Source organism: Corticium candelabrum, chromosome 13, assembly GCF_963422355.1.
Source record: "Corticium candelabrum chromosome 13, ooCorCand1.1, whole genome shotgun sequence".
Classification (NCBI taxonomy): domain Eukaryota; kingdom Metazoa; phylum Porifera; class Homoscleromorpha; order Homosclerophorida; family Plakinidae; genus Corticium; species Corticium candelabrum.
The window spans coordinates 1,144,415-1,160,387 of NC_085097.1; the positions used below are offsets into that span (position 1 = coordinate 1,144,415).

The following is a 15,973-nucleotide window of genomic DNA, read 5'->3' on the forward strand; positions in this document are numbered from 1 at the left end:
CAGCCTCGGCATAATCTAATCGTTTCAATTGTTTTTGAGATTATATTTGATGTTGTATATGAATCTTTGGAGGTAGTGGCTGTTTGACCCCCGCTGTCGGGTGTTCTACGTCGTAGATGCTACCACATCTGACGCATTCGTATTCCCATTCGCACACCTTTCTATATTTCGCACCACAATAACATTTTTTAGGTATGGGATCAATCAATTCGAATTTTTTAGAGGATGCAGGGCTCAATACCAAGACTCGTCGCTGTAGTGGATGGTGGTCCTACAATGAATACATTGGCTAACCTCTCGAGGTTAGCGGCATAACCTCTCGAGGTTAGCGGCAAGTGCCGATGCCGTACCGATCGTTTGCTTTTCACGTACACAACATCTTATATCTATAGATTTATATAGCTCTAAAAGGGTGCAGCATTTTTATATAACCGTTTATATAACCATGGAGACACTCGAATACATCTTGAACTTGTACGAATAAAGTGATATCAGTGCGGTGGCACTTGTTAGTGAATTACACGTTTTAGATCCACCCACTAAGGAGCTCAAGTATCTATTGGAGTTATTCAATCAAGATCAAGTCTGTGGTACGGCGCTCGAGTGTGCCCTGCGGACCCTGTGGATAAAAGCGCTAGTATACGTTCTACAGTTGCAAGAAGAAAAGATGATCAGTGATGAAGCCCTCGACTCGGGGTTGCTTGCGCTGAGATCTTCCATAGAAATTATTGATATAGAGAAACCATCAAAGGACTTGGACGAGGATGTCACCAAAGATAAGTTGTACCACGAGCCTTGGTGTATGCCAGGTTTCCACAAAAGGCCTATGAACCGATACCCGAGAAACCAAGACATTTTAAAAAGATATCCTTTCTATAGGATTGATGGTAATGATGTGGATAAGTCTGCTCAATCTGAATCGATAGCGGCCCAGATATAACACAAATTGCACAATTTTTGTGACCCTCCTCTTCGGCATATGTCATGGCCCATTCGAGGTCGGGTGCGCCCTATCTATGGTACAGAATCACGATCCTAATGTGACCATACATGGCGGCGTGAGGCATGGCGGCGTTGAATGCTTCAGCACCCCAATCGTGACACAGGCGCATTATATATTTGTAACCGCTGCATGCAGCAATCACTATAGCCAGGTTGACGTCGGTGCTCCCAAATCACGACATAGTCGCATGATAAATTTATGGCCTTTCTTTGCGGCATACGCCAGTGGCGGATTTAGATGGGGGCATTGAGGACACGTTCCACCTTCGGAGCCGCCCTCAATCTGACAATTAGGTGCTCTGTATAATATTTCCGTCTGCCATAGCAGCAGAGCCTTTGCAGGGATACTAAAACATAAGCAGAGCGTCGCGTCGTAGCTTTCGTATAGGCTGGTTCGACCATAATATCTGCTAGAGAGCAATCAGTTTCTATGCGAAGACCAGTAAGTCCTGGGAATTACCACATCCGAGATAAATCTAATTATCATTATTACTCCATTGATTTACTTAATAGATGCAGCTAGTAAGTAGTAGATAGAACCATATCTAGTAGCGAGTAAGGCCAGTAGCCTAGTGCCCTTCTGCTGAATACTCCCTATATGTACTGCAGTGCATGTTTTCCTGTCTTTAGGCAGTATCTACCACATTCACGTTCAAGAAAGCATGACAGACTCATTAACAGTACATGCAAGTACGCACTTTAGTGACTCTATAGTCCAGAACCAAACCTGGTCTAGCTAGAACATAAGATTATGTCATTTGCTAAATTCTTTGCCCAAAATTTGTGTTGACTTCCCCATATAAACACATTTCCTATAAAACTGGTGCTTAATTACACCTGTCCGTGACGCTGCCAGTGTGTTACGTCACGAGGTTGATAACGTCATACCAGCTTTAGGCGTTTGTGCCTCCCTTTAGACAAACTTTGGATCCGCCACTGTACGCAATAGCCTGGTCGATCTCGTGGGCTCCCAATCGCGACTCAGCAAACTATAAATTTGTGACTCTTGCATGCAGCAAAAACCATAGCCTTGTCGACGTTGGTGTCTCCCCATTCGTGACATAGCTGTACTATATTTTCATGGCCAGCGTCTGCTGGCCAGGCCATGAATTGACAAAAAAGGTAACATCCTAATCTCGGCACAGACTCATTCATAATATTTCTTGACCACCACCTACGGCCCTTAATATAGCCGAGTTGAGATGGGTGGCTCCAGATTCTCGACACAAACGCTTCCTCGTGACCACTTTCTGCTGCCCATACTATGACTTTGTCGAGATTGACATTGTCATAGTTGTGACACAATCGCACGACGTGTATATAACCATCGTATGCAGCCATGTTCTTAGCCTCTTAGAAGTCAGTGGCGCCGAGTAGTCGAGCCAGGTGCACCATAACGGTATGACCGCAAGTGGCAGCCATGGCCATGACTTGATTAGAAAAAAGGGAATACTGGTCTGCAATGCAATCTTCCCATTGGGATGCATTTGTATACCCATTAATAACACTCCTAACCGTCCTAAAAATGTCTAGGAAGAGTGGCAAGAGATTCACCATAATAACGCACCGTTTGAACAGCGGCAAGAACTCTCAAAGATATAATGGCTCTGCTATATTTGACTTCTTACCTTCACAAAGCTTTCAACTAGTTGGTCGGCACTCGGTATCCATCACAACGGCAGTGCTCGGACCTGCCGTCGCGAAGGCCGGGATGATAGGCGATGGTTGAGCCAGAGTCTCAGCGCATGCACCAAAATTTCGATTTGTTTTTGTGTTCATAGGCAGGAAAGGTTAAAGACCCGGACTCCGAACCACGCACCTTGTCACGTTGGAGCCTGAACAGGGGTCCAACGAAGAAGATAGGAACCAGAGGATAGAAAGGAAACTGCGAAGCGTTTGAGAAGCGGACAAGGTGTGTGACTACCGCGCGAAAACCAAGAGCTGAGTTCGCGCCGCGTATAGCGCACGTGTACTAGATGATTACACTCTGACCGCACGAAGGCGCGGCCAGGGGGGGATCAACCTCGTCTAACTACGTTAGACACCATACTATAGATAAAATGTGTCTAATAGGACGTTCAACACGAGCTTTTGAGTCTCCGGCGCCAAGTGGGGGTGCGCGCACTCAAAGACGGAAGACACCAGACAGACAAGCAAAGGCGTAGAAAGCAAAAAGTGACGGGTCCAGCCTAACGCACGCTAATGGGTGGGGCAACGTTGCTCGCGCTAGTAGATGGGTAGGGCAACACTATATCATAGTTCAGATCTCTCTGGAACGTTGATAGTCGACTCCATGTCACATCTAGAGATGTATTTTACAAGCAGTCTCAACACACACACACACACACACACACACACACACACACACACACACACACACACACACACACACACACACACACAGGCACCAATTAGTGTTTACATATCCTTCTCAGAGAAAGTGCCAAAACAATCTTTCTGTGTTCATTACTACTGGCAAACGTGTTTGCGAGGTCTATAATTGACAGTTGGTCTGTCTTTTCCTTGTGCACATGAAGCAACATCACAGCATTTAGTCGAGTCTGGCCCATTGTAGAACGTAAATATGTCTTCAACCTGCGCATGGCTGAAAAGGAACGCTCACTGTTGGCGTTGGTGAAAGGCTTAACTAAGCTGAGCCTAAGAACTTCAACACTTTTGAAAAGATGACACGTTCTGCAGAAGGAAACTCTTTTACATAAGTCAGGATATCCTGGAGACACGGTTCTTTGCTTCCATCAAATTGGTCCGCTAGTGATGTCAACTGCACTGTCAGGCGATCTGTGGCGAAGTCATCGCCATAGTAGTCTGTCACCGACCTGAATTTGTTGCTGGCATCTTCTGCATGCACTGTTTTGAGGAGGAGGTCTTCCAGTTGGCGGTACATTGCATACTCAGGTTGATCAAACCTCGCGTTGATGATAGCATAGTCTAAGACTTCAAAATAAATCTGACGATAGTGGTCGTCTACCATTACTGGGAAATATTCTGATCCATTGGCTGTGTCTAACCGCTGAGGCGCTCTCCGACGGCGAGAGAGCCTGGGCTCATTTACATGAAGTGAACCCTGGGTCTTCTTTAACAAATCCCAAAATAGAGTGAAGCTTTCGGCAGTGCGCATCTTGGCAAGAGTTTTGGCGGTCAAAGATGCCAAACGCTGGCCTCCAGCTGCAGAAACGGCAGTGCCTTGGAGAGCCTGACAAGTTATCGCCATGATCAAGAACTGATTTAGCAACACTAATGCCAAAATAGTAGTCGAATGATTCCATCTGGGCTCAAACACCGGTCACACGTGCTCTGATATCAGGATTAACATTTCCATCGAGGACTAAATCCCAGATCTTGTAAACACACAATAATTATCCTGTACGCTCTGTAAGGTTTTGCTCGCACAGTCCAGCTTGTGGGACAACGTACCCTGAAGCCTGGGAGATCTGGCGACAACTCTGTGTAAGTTGGTCAAACTGTGCATTTTGCTTTGGCGAAAACTTCACCAGCTTGCTGATTTCGTGAGTAACATCTATGGCATCTCTGGTCAACTTGCATTGTTCAATGATATCACACATTGCAAAATTGAGGTCATGCCTATAGCAATGTGTATACAGAGCTCTGGTCTCTCTAGTAAGAATGTGTGTTGCAACACCATTCCTGGATCCAGCCTTGTTGCTGGCACCATCATAACATTGCCCTCTACATCGGTTCCATTGCAGATTTATGCGAATTAGGCAGTCTTGCAGAATTTGCACAACGTAGTAGCTGAGATGTCATCAATCTCGTAAAGTCCAACAAACTCCTCATGAACTTCAAGGTCAGTAGTAGCCCAACGATAACAGATAGCCAGTTGTTCCTTGTTTGACATGCCAGTGCACTCATCTGCCATGACAGTAAACCAATCAGAGGAGTGAAGATTGGCAGTGATGGATCAAAGGATGCTCAAAGACATCATCTGCAGCATTTCATTCTGGACTTGTGGACCTACATACTTGTCCTTTGTCTTCTCCAACCGGCCACTCATTTCTGGATTGTCTAATTCCTTAAGTTTAAAGAGCTGCACAAAGTTGCTTTCTCTATCGTCGTGGCCACGTAAGGCAAGGCCTTGTCTGCCCAGGAACTTTACGTTTTGAAGGATATTGACAAGGGCAGGGCCGGATCCAGAGGGGGTTCAGGGGGTTTAACCCCCTCTTTTCCAATAGGCGTGGTTCAATAATTTTATATAATTTCATTAGAAAGAGAAAATTAGTAATGCTATAAATAACTGCTAACGGTGAACCCTTCTTTCAAAAATTCCTGGATCGGGCGCTGCAAGGGTCTTCTGGTTCTTTACTTTACTTTGAGCATGCGCCATGGATAGCGATTCGCCAACGTCACGTACAGTGTGGGAAGAACGATTATCATCTGCACTGCATCTTGATGGCACCGACTCTTCTCGTGGCAGCAAAATCCCTCTGTAGCATCTTCCCAGTTGCTGAATCCATTCCTTATAAATGCCAAATCCTTCTTGAAACCCTGGAGCTTTTCTTGTTGTTCTGCCTTCGCGCAAACATGACAGAAAGCAGCGTCGATACACTCGCTGTAGTGGATCCATGTCCATTTGTCAAACCAGGAAGCTCGGAATGACCTCATAACTGTCGCCTTCTTCTCAAATGAGCGCTTGGGAAAGGTGAAAGATCTAGGATGGGGATTGTCGGGAAGATCGGACGAAGCCATACGTATCACTGCAGCACACTTTCGTTGAAGTCACACTTCCCGAATCCGGGTCTGTTATCCTCGCAGTTCAGTACTTCAAAGTATGGAAAGTAATGGCCTGGCTGCACGAGGTTACGCCAAAATCACCAATATATTACTTGTTTGATCGGCTATACCCGTAAAACGAAAGTTGATGCTATTGAGCATCTGGCGAAAGTGGTCTTTTCGAATATTGGCCGGACCTGCTGGACCTCGTCCTACGCCTATGACAAGATCTATACATTCGTTAGACTCACGGAAGGAAGATAGGGAATGGACCAAGTAACTAAATGGGGAAAAAGCTGGACCACTCGTGCGAGCAGTATTGGCTTCTTAGAAGCCTTACAGACGTGGGATGTGCAAGCTGTAGTGACTTCCTAGAAGCCCTACAGAGGTGGTCCAGAGCCGGCACTGTCTATGCTACTTTGACCGATATCATCCTGGATTATGCGACTCGATTGTATCGGGAGAAAGAGTTTACACAAGCTGAGTACTTGGATATATGCAAACATATTCGCGAAACGAGAGAAAATCTTATCTAATTCTATATTTAGTGCCATGGGTGAAACGGTAGCATTAGACAGCGAGGCGGCCGCCACAAGTCGTTTGAGTTCTGAGTTTGCTGTGGAGGTAAACCCACTTCTTGTCCTCGACAAGAATGTTGATGATGAACTGGCGTTGATCACCAGTGATATGTGGTATCCGTGGTACAATATCACGAAAGAAAACAATGTGTTCCGCTACTGGAATGGTGGGACAATGATGATTAGAATTCGCATACTACGAGTGCTTATAACCCCACAGACTTGAACTTAGAAATCAAACATTTACTACGAAATAACGGTGATTATGAAGATGGTATAACGATACAACGCAATTACAATACCTTGAAATCACGAGTCTTTCTCACTGATGGCTACAAAGTCGATTTCACATTCAGAAAGGGTTGAGAGATATTGGAATTTAATGGAGAGATCTTCGAATAGGATGGATTGCACGATAGCCAAAGACAAGTCAACATCACCAATATCCATTCAGTGCTGATACGATGCTCTTTCATATCCTTTAGCTACTTGAACGGCAACACCAGCGATGCCATCTACAGCTTTTCCCCCAACAGACCACCAAAATCACTGCTCTCTATCAAACTGAATCAGATGAACTACATTCGCATGAGCCAAACAGAGTCAATCCCCAGTATCACTATGCGTGTTACCCATCAGGATAGAAGACACGTCGATTTCAATGGAAAGAAAACGACTTTCCTACTGCACATCAAAACTATGCAACCTATAAAATATATGATGTTGTATAGGCGCTATCTATCGTATCGTATGAAGATCATCGGTGGATCCCTCTTGTGTAATCTATGGGATGCTGCCAAAAACATCGTGAAAACGGGATCCAAGATGGTCCTGAACACAGACAAAGATTATTCAAATTAGGCACCAAAATATTTGACTCTAGGAGAAGATCTAGTAACTAAGGTAAAGACTAGATTTGGCTATTAGCAAGGGAGAAGATTCGACACAAAAGTGATCGACAAGGGCTGGAAGCACCTCAGAAAGCGATTTATATGGCCCAAGATCTTGCAGCCGCCAAATTGAAACAGATCGCTCGCAACAAAGTCTTGGCACTCATTCTCCAGCTTATTGCTTTACCTCCTATAAAGAGATGATCAACACGTTGGCCTCTAGTCCACAGGTTAAGAAAGTATTGCAAGAGTGCTCCAAGAAACTCGTCGACGACCAATCTCTTACCATCTTGAGAAATATTATTGCAGGTAGTGGAAAAGTAGCTGGGGGTTAAACGATTGAGGTGAATTTTTATGTAACATTTAATATAGTGATGGAAACGACCAAGATAGTATCACCTTACTTTCGAGTGTTTAGAGTTCTATCGAGGACGAATCGATTCGAATACATCGAGTATCTTCCCAACGATGCCAGTAATATGAACAAGATTAGAGAGCATAAAATAAGGACTCGAGATCTGGACGAGTACTTGCTTCCGCTTATAAAGCGGTGCTCGAATTAGATCAAATCTAACTTTAGTCTACTCAACCTGGTTGCACTTTTACAGCCCAAAATAAGGCAGGTCTTGTCAATCACCAAAGGCAGAAACATGGAGCAGCAGTTCAAGCATTCCTCTTTTGTTGTCACTGCCACCAAAACTTTGAACAGCAAGGTTATAGAAATCATGCGACGTTCTGCAATCACAATACGAACAGAGTCCAGAGATTACTTTGGCGGCAATAAAGTCCTGCGAAGTGACCCAACAATGTGGCCTACACCACTTACTCAAGTGAAGGCAGAACTTGGATTGGTGGATGGTTGTGTGAGCGTGAGCGTGTGTGTGTGTGTGTGTGTGTGTGTGTGTGTGTGTGTGTGTGTGTGTGTGTGTGTGTGTGTGTGCGTGCGTGTGTGTGTAAATAAGAATTTGCTAAATTTTAAATACCACAAAACCAAATGGTACGAAAACATGATTTGAATGTTTTAACAGTTGTGTCTCTAGATCAATAACTTCAATATGCAACGACTGTTTACTTTCTTACCTACAAATTTAACCCCAATCAAAACTGTAATATAATACTAACAACCAGCGGGCATGGCCCCCTCTCCACTCTTCTCGAGCGCGTTAAAGAGTAACTGACATGTCTGCTGGCTGCAGCAATGCGCTCAGAAAGGAAGTGTGGCTTTGATTCGCTTCTCCGACAATGCCAAGATGTGAAAGTAATGGGCAACGCGAGTGTAACAAGCGAAATCGGTGGGATGGGCCAACCACACGTTCAGACCCGTCTAGTGCGTATTCTTAGCCGGAATGTTTCTAAACGGAGGATTACGTTAGTAGGAGGCTTTGGGCTTTACCCCAAGGTAAAAGAAGACTGAAGCCTGAAGCAGCAAGCTGCGCTGGCGATTTATACTGGACGAAGCCATTGCAACGTGACAATGTGAGAACGTCAAAAAGAGAAAGGCTGAAAGAAAGAATAAGAAATGAAGGGTAAGTTTTGTAAAATTCTACGATCGATAGAGTTGCTTGTGACTAATTTCTACCTACTGCTAGAGCGTGAAAGTAAGTTTGAACCGAAAAGATGAGCTTCTCTTGATGTTGATGTGGATTACGTCGACAACGCTGAAGAATCTGATCAGTGTCCTGGTGTTAGTCCTGGACTCCAGTACGTAGCATTCGCAGGTATATGAGTGCACAGTTTTTTTCATTCCTTACTGTTGGTTGCAATGCCAATTGTTGTTGTTGTTGTTATTGTTGTTGGTAGTGGTGGTGTGTGTCTGGTTGTTTAGAATTACTGTCTATGTACTTACAATGTCTTGCCAAAATGGCTCTTTTTATTTTCTGTTGTACTTCACACAGTAGCTTTGTTATATAGAAATGCTAGCACACATGCAATACAATATCAATAAAAGTAATGTTGTTTTTACAGATTGTTGTAGGCTGCTTTGTATAAAATGGAAATTCCATGAGGTCACAATTTAAACGTCAGAAGGCACTATGAGACATTATAGAGTATCTCAAGTAAAAGAAAGCCATCAATAATTATATGGTTAGGTTTTTTCATGTGAAACATAATTGTCACTGGAACTACCAGTGAATGGTGTTATTTTTGTTTGTAGGTTGTGAGAGTTGATTGAAACTTCTGAAGATTGTAATCAATTATCAACAATCCTTCCACCCATCCTTTTACAGCAGTTTCCAACATCCTCATAAATTAGATTTCATAATCTTGTTTGCTTTGACCATGCGTGATTGACTAATTCTCAAATATTCGTTTGTTTAAAATGAAAAAGGTGAGAAGAAGCCAGTTAGATCTGGATTTCTGATATCAATTCATGATTCAATTAATTAGTGAGTATGGATGACAGTACAACTCATGTTCTCTCCAACCCACTTCCAGCACACGGAGTCTTGTGAGTTGATGATTTCTACATGACTTCCACTTCATTTCTCACGCTTTCTTTCAGCCTTTTCTCCCCTTCTGTATTTGTTGACTTTCTCTGCAATCCTCTCAATGGCTTCCTAGCACACAAATCACCAGCGCAGCTTGATGCTTCAGGCCTCAGTCTCCTTTTACCTTGGACAATAGCGCAAAGCCTCACAGTAAGTGACTCACTAACGTTATCCTCCCTTTCAAAACATTCCGGCTGAGAATACGCACTAGACGTGCGCTTGGCCCATCCCACCGATTTCTCGCCTGGGGCGCGTTTCTTTAGCATCCACCGTCTAATCCGGATTAGGTGGTGGAGTTCCTGCGCGTTTCTTTTAGCTCCACCGACCAGCTCCACCAGCCTTTCGCTGGTTGCGCTGGTGGAGGTCCGGTGGAGGTAGATCACTGCGCATGCTCACTGCTACAAAGAATGGCGGAAAGAAGACAGACGTTCAATGTAGAGTCTCTTGCAGACTGTAATCTAGTCTGTAATCTAGGGAAGCTGCAAATGCAACAATAGCCATGCACGTAGGGCAAGAACGATCCATTTCGCAATATTATCCGAATGCGCATGCTCACCTCCACCGGCATGTTTCTTTATTCCACACTAATCCGCCTCCACCGGAATACATACGGCTAATCCGGTGGAGGTCCACCACCTCAACCGGATTAGTCGGTGGAGAATAAAGAAATGCGCCCCTGCTTCCTTGCGCTGCTCATTTCTTTGACATCTTGGTATTACTGGAGAAGCAAATCAAAGCCATGCTTTCTTTCTGAGCACATTACTGCAGCCAGCAGGCAACCAGAGGAGTACTATCTCGTCAGACATTTTCTATTGCCAGCATGCGCTCTAGCCACTTCGTTCCTCTTGTGACGTCACGGCGGGTACGCTTACGCCTCGATATCTTCACGAATGTAGCTTCAAAAATTAAAGTTTTAATTTTTGGGGCATAAGAACATTAAAAACAAACGAAAAATGCAATAAAATAATTTTCGATTTTTTTCATGTCAGTTACCCTTTAAGAGGGGCTGTGCAAGAAACTAACTCTCACCTTCTCCTATTTCAACAGCTAAAATAGTAAACAATCCTAGTCGCTTATGGTTAACAGCTATAGAGTCCAAAAACAAAACGTTCGAAAATTGAACATTTTCATAACATTGAATTTTAATATGTGGAAAGATTTTTCACAAACTTTGAGTAGCATACTAAATTACTCATAATCTGCTGCTACGTCACAATCTGACAATGTTAAGCTAGAGCAATTTAACATAAAAGTACCATAATAGGACAAGCCCCCAAATTATCTTGTCCCAGTAAGTGAAATAGTTATTAATTAAAGCTCCCAAAATAAATCCTATCACAAAGAAACCGAGACATCGATCCGATAAGGATTGCAGCTGTCTGGTTTGACCAATACTTCTGTCTTGTGATGATGAATCTAATAAACAAAATTTTCAATGTCACTTCTAAGAAATATAGCCAAGGAATGCAAACAGTAATATTATTCGATCTGCTAATATGACTGGCATTGAAGTGTCACGTTAAATTGCGACATTTTTGGGCTATCTCTATTTGACAAACACATTTTCAGAAGCTAAAATGAGATGCAACAGTCAACATTCCTGTTCGTCAACTACCTGCAATATAAGCCAAGAAAAATATCAATGTGTATCAGACATACACTCAAACTCCCCTTATCCGGGCAGCTTGGGACCGGACACTGCCCATAACTCAGAAACGGCCACATCTGGGAACACCCCCACATTTTGCTCAATATGTACACCTGTATGATTAACATTCAATTTTGCATCCCTACATGTAAGTGAATGCACATACGTACATAATAGATGTACATGTACACTGTACACTGATCTTTGTCTCGAGCGTCATCACAGACCTCTTTCGCTTCTGCGGGGCAGGCGTCTGCGTTGGTCTAGTCTCAGACATCTTCAGGTAAGTCTTACAAGCTGTAAATAAGAAACTAGCACCTAAGTATGGCTATCTGTCGACAAGAAACTGGACTAGTACTGGACTTTTGATTACACGACCTTTGCCTCGACCTCGTGCACGTGGACCACGCGCAATACACGTGATGCAATTGTGCAATACGGGGGTGTCCGGTAGACGGACGTGCCCGGATATGGGGCGTCCGGATAAGGGGAGTTTGAGTGTATTTAAAACAAAAATACAAAGTTTTATAATAGCCTAAACTAATAATAAATCTCATGAAATTGCAAGTCAGGAGGCTGTCTTCCCAAGTAGACCTGCATGTCGGTGTTGCATTGTGTGTGGTACATCAGTGTGGTACATCAAAGTACTAAAGTCTTGGGCTCTCTTGAAGACAATTGAGGACTTTCTGGATCCAAGTTTAGCTCTGTTGCCACAGCAACAACGCTGAAATGTGTTATTATCAAAACGATTGCGAAAATATGTACATCCACGATACTATAATACGGTCATGACAATAAATATACGTACACGACCAACACAAAGCACATCGTAATGTTAACGGACTAACTACGTAATCAAACTATTAATTAAGTCTTCAGATTCGCAAGCTAATCAAGCTATATTCAACAAATGCCGGGAATTTAGACAGGCATCATTTGGTATGAAATTTTACTTCCAAGATTTGAACTACAACAACTCGTACGTTACTAAGAACGTCACCGGCGTACGAACCGAGGGGGCTGGGGGCTTCACTTGCTCACTGTAGGAATTGAAATTTTCTGTGCTACTGACTTTTGTTTAAGGTCTGGCAAGCGAAGTGCTTTTTGATGACATCTACGGTACATCCCCCCGCTCGTTAGCATCTTCCTACGCCATTGAGCTACGTCAATAGCAATAATACTGCTAGATAGCATGCTAGGTGAGATAGAGAAAGTAGACAACTGCCGTGTTCACACTAGGGTTTAGAACTGGTTTTGCACAGCCAATTCGAATAATCGGGCCAATTTACAACAGGAATGTACGTGGGTTAGAGCATGGCTAGCCTAAAAAGTTTAGCCCTGTTGTAAAGTAGGGTAATTGCGCTGGGTTTACCGCTTGTCAAAACATTCCAGTTTATTCATATTAATAGCGTATCGCAGCAATGAATCAAAGAATAGTGCCCTTGGTCTGGCAGTTTTTTCTTCAGCAAATGGAATCCTCAGCACGGCTTGCAGAATTCTGTAGCGAAAGACGTTGTCGCATCCGCAAATTCAGGTAACTGTTGCTGTTCTATCACACACATGTGGTCCCTACATCTGGAGAAGGCACTTGAAGACGGAAAGCGGTGGGAAAACGTTTCAATTCTTGCGCGAAAACTGAGTACCGTACACGTACATGATACACTCAGTTGCAGTCTGATAGAGTTCACACAGCCTATTATGACTAATTAGAGGCAACTGGACAAGCTCAACATGTGAGAACACACCTTGCGCATGACAGCACAGCAGGGTGTTATGATTAAATAGCGCAAACCCGGGTTTTCTAACGCTAGTATGAACACGGCCAATATCATGTCACTGCTGGTCATCTACGAGTGTGACAAGATACACTACGCAACCTCTACAATTTTAGTTTTCTGGCTTTAGTAGCAAGCATGTCATTAACGTCATTTTATTTAATAGCTACTGTCATCAAAAATGGCTACTTTGGGACTATCAATTGATATTCTCAATTGCGAAGTCTAGTCTTAACTAATTTGATTTGCTAAAATGTCTTTCGACGTTATCTGTACAGGCAATACTTTTAACATGTAAATAGGACTTAAATTTAAAACAGCACGAAAACATTACGGACATAGACAAATCGCTTGTAATATAACTTCGATTAGGTAAGAGAAGTTTAACTGTACTGCCATTTCTTCAAATTTTGTCCCAACAAATTCAAAATTTTCAAGTTTTCTGCAGATTGAATGTACGTCTTTGACAATCATTGATTATTTCTACATATTTATTCTATTTCTTCGTTTTCTTCTGCCGGCGTCCTCTTTTGCCTGACTTGACACTTCAGTTCATTTCCATGTCATCACGTTTCCGTGCTGGGATTCTTTTTGAAGGATTTTCATCAGCATCATTTCGAATAATTTGAAGAATAAGTGTGACAACTTCCGTCAAATCGAAAGTTGCATGGTATGCAATAAAATCTTACTTTTGTCCTAGGCTCTCAGTAGCTCCGAACAATTAATATCAATACAAAAAGTAGTCGTTACCTTACATTATTAAAAATTCTTCACTAATCTAAATTCTAGTACAAAAGCCTGACTGAATTTTCTGTCCACTGTTGTTAATTACTACGTAAAACCAACAAGAACGAACTAACTTCACATAATATTTGTATTTTACTTTACTTCAACTTTACATTTGTATGTATGCTGGAAGTATAAGTACCATGTATGCAATACAAATCAAAACGTTTAGCAATCATTACCAAATATATCACGTATGGCATATTTGTGCAAGTCGAAACAATAAAATATATCGAAAATAGAACTACAAGTAGATACGCCTACTCACTTGACGTTTCTTCGTCTATCATACTGTTGCTGTCTTCAGAAGATTCGTGTGCTAAAATTCGACACAAAATAGTCATAACTATTATGGTTGCAATTATAATTTTATTAGATCACTGAAAGTCACCATGGTTTCTGTCGTTCCGCATAGTTGATACAACAAGAGCGTCTCCTACGGTAGTAGCTTCTTCAGTTATGGCCTCTTCTTGAGCAGTGAGTTCTGGTTCATTTACAATTTTACTTGCAGCGTCGATTTCTCCTCCCATTGAGGCTTCTGGTCTAGCAGCGGTCTGTACTGAATGTCCAGCTGTCACCGGATCTGTTTCTAAGCCTGTCAAACCCACATCAGAATGTTTTTCAGTTGTTAACAAACATCACTTGCAACTGTAATGTCATGATTCAGCCAAAGCTTTACATTCGATGCCACATATAAACAAATGCCATTCTGTAAACAGTAACAAACTAGCTTCTTGTGCTGCATTAAGATTACTGGCAAACCCGGGTATTTTAACCCTAGTGTGAACACGGTCAATATCATGTCACTGCTGGTCATCAACGAGTGTGATAAGATAGACTAAGTAACCTCCACAATTTTAGTTTTCTGGCTTTAGTAGCAAGCATGTCATTAACATCATTCTATTTAATAGCTACTGTCATCAAAAATGGCTACTTTGGGACTATCAATTGATATTCTCAATTGCGAAGTCTAGTCTTAATTAACTAATTTGATTTGGCTAAAATATCTTTCGACGTTATCTGTACAGACAAGGCTTCTACATGTAAATAGTACTTAAATTTAGAACAGCAAGAAAACCTTCCATACATAGACAAATCGTGTGTAATATAATGTTGTTTAACAACGTTAGACAGACTTGATTCCACCCCGGAGTCATACGCGCTAGCGGTGCCGTAGCGCGCGTTGTAGCTAAGGGCGGAGTTTTCCGCGCGAAGTACTATATACTTGGCACTGCAGGCGTGTTGCGGTCATTGTAGCAATTGCAAGCGTCAACGCTTCAGAAGAATTTGTTGTCAGCGCTCCAAAAAATATTGTGATGGAAGACCAGGATAGCCCGTCGGTGACCATGTCCTTGGCTGAACTTAAGGGCCTGATGGCAGAGACGCCCAAAGAGGCTGCTCGGGCTGCTCTGAAAGAAGATCAAGAGAAACTCGCCTCTCAATCTCAAGCTGCCTCAGATACGTTCGGAGCTAGGGGAATAATACATAAACTGCAGCCTACTATAGGCACCAACGCCGGGCAGCGTAGCAGCGCAGGACATAAGAATAAGTTATCGTGACAGCATGCATGTGCTTGCAGTTACATATGCACCGGTTTAGGTATAGCCACGCAGCGAGCAGCAATGCGCCGGAGGCGGTTCGACGCTTATAACCAGAGACAGACAGTCAAGGCTATAAACTCGAGGTTATACTATATTGCAGTCAGATGCACGTGTCGGCATTCAGAAAAGGCGAGCAGGTCGGCTCTAGCAGCGCCGCAAGACTTAACTTAGTTAATAACGCGGCGTCGCTTATTCAGCTAGGGTCGGCAACAGTCGGTCCGAGTCGGCTCTAGCGGCGCGGACGTAACTTAGTCAATGTCTGTCTAACAGCTGGAGCTGGGTAGTTCCGCAAAACGGCAATTAGCTTCGACTATAGCTGCACGGCGGATCAAGTGACTACAGCGGAAGAATGGTGGTAAATAACTACGTCCGGCGGGCAAGTCCGCTACATCCACTGTGGTCGGTGAGTAATTAGCATAGGTCTATAGTTGGTAAATCGGCTACGGCTCCGTTGG

General features: G+C 43.2%; 2 protein-coding genes and 1 long non-coding RNA gene across 3 annotated transcripts in view; 1 reads left to right on the forward strand and 2 right to left on the reverse strand.

The window, feature by feature from the left end:
* Nucleotides 1-5,340: 5,340 nt before the first annotated feature.
* On the reverse strand, nt 5,341-5,727 carry LOC134189209 (uncharacterized). The gene has a single exon (XM_062657451.1). It carries the CDS (start codon nt 5,725-5,727, stop codon nt 5,341-5,343), a length of 387 nt encoding a protein of 128 aa, XP_062513435.1.
* A 3,150-nt stretch (nt 5,728-8,877) lies between these two features.
* Nucleotides 8,878-9,444, forward strand: LOC134188472 (uncharacterized). Its single transcript, XR_009971365.1, has 3 exons — nt 8,878-8,937; nt 9,185-9,304; nt 9,375-9,444. It is a non-coding gene; the product is annotated as an uncharacterized LOC134188472 (long non-coding RNA).
* A 1,408-nt stretch (nt 9,445-10,852) lies between these two features.
* The window catches only part of LOC134189210 (uncharacterized), a 28,427-nt gene continuing 23,306 nt past the window's right edge, over nt 10,853-15,973 (reverse strand). The window contains exons 14-16 of the mRNA XM_062657452.1: nt 14,309-14,512; nt 14,186-14,236; nt 10,853-11,124 (exon numbers count right to left, since the gene is read on the reverse strand). Coding sequence (XP_062513436.1) covers nt 10,940-11,124; nt 14,186-14,236; nt 14,309-14,512 — 440 coding nt within the window. The 3' untranslated portion in view covers nt 10,853-10,939. The remainder of the gene's footprint in view (nt 11,125-14,185; nt 14,237-14,308; nt 14,513-15,973) is intronic.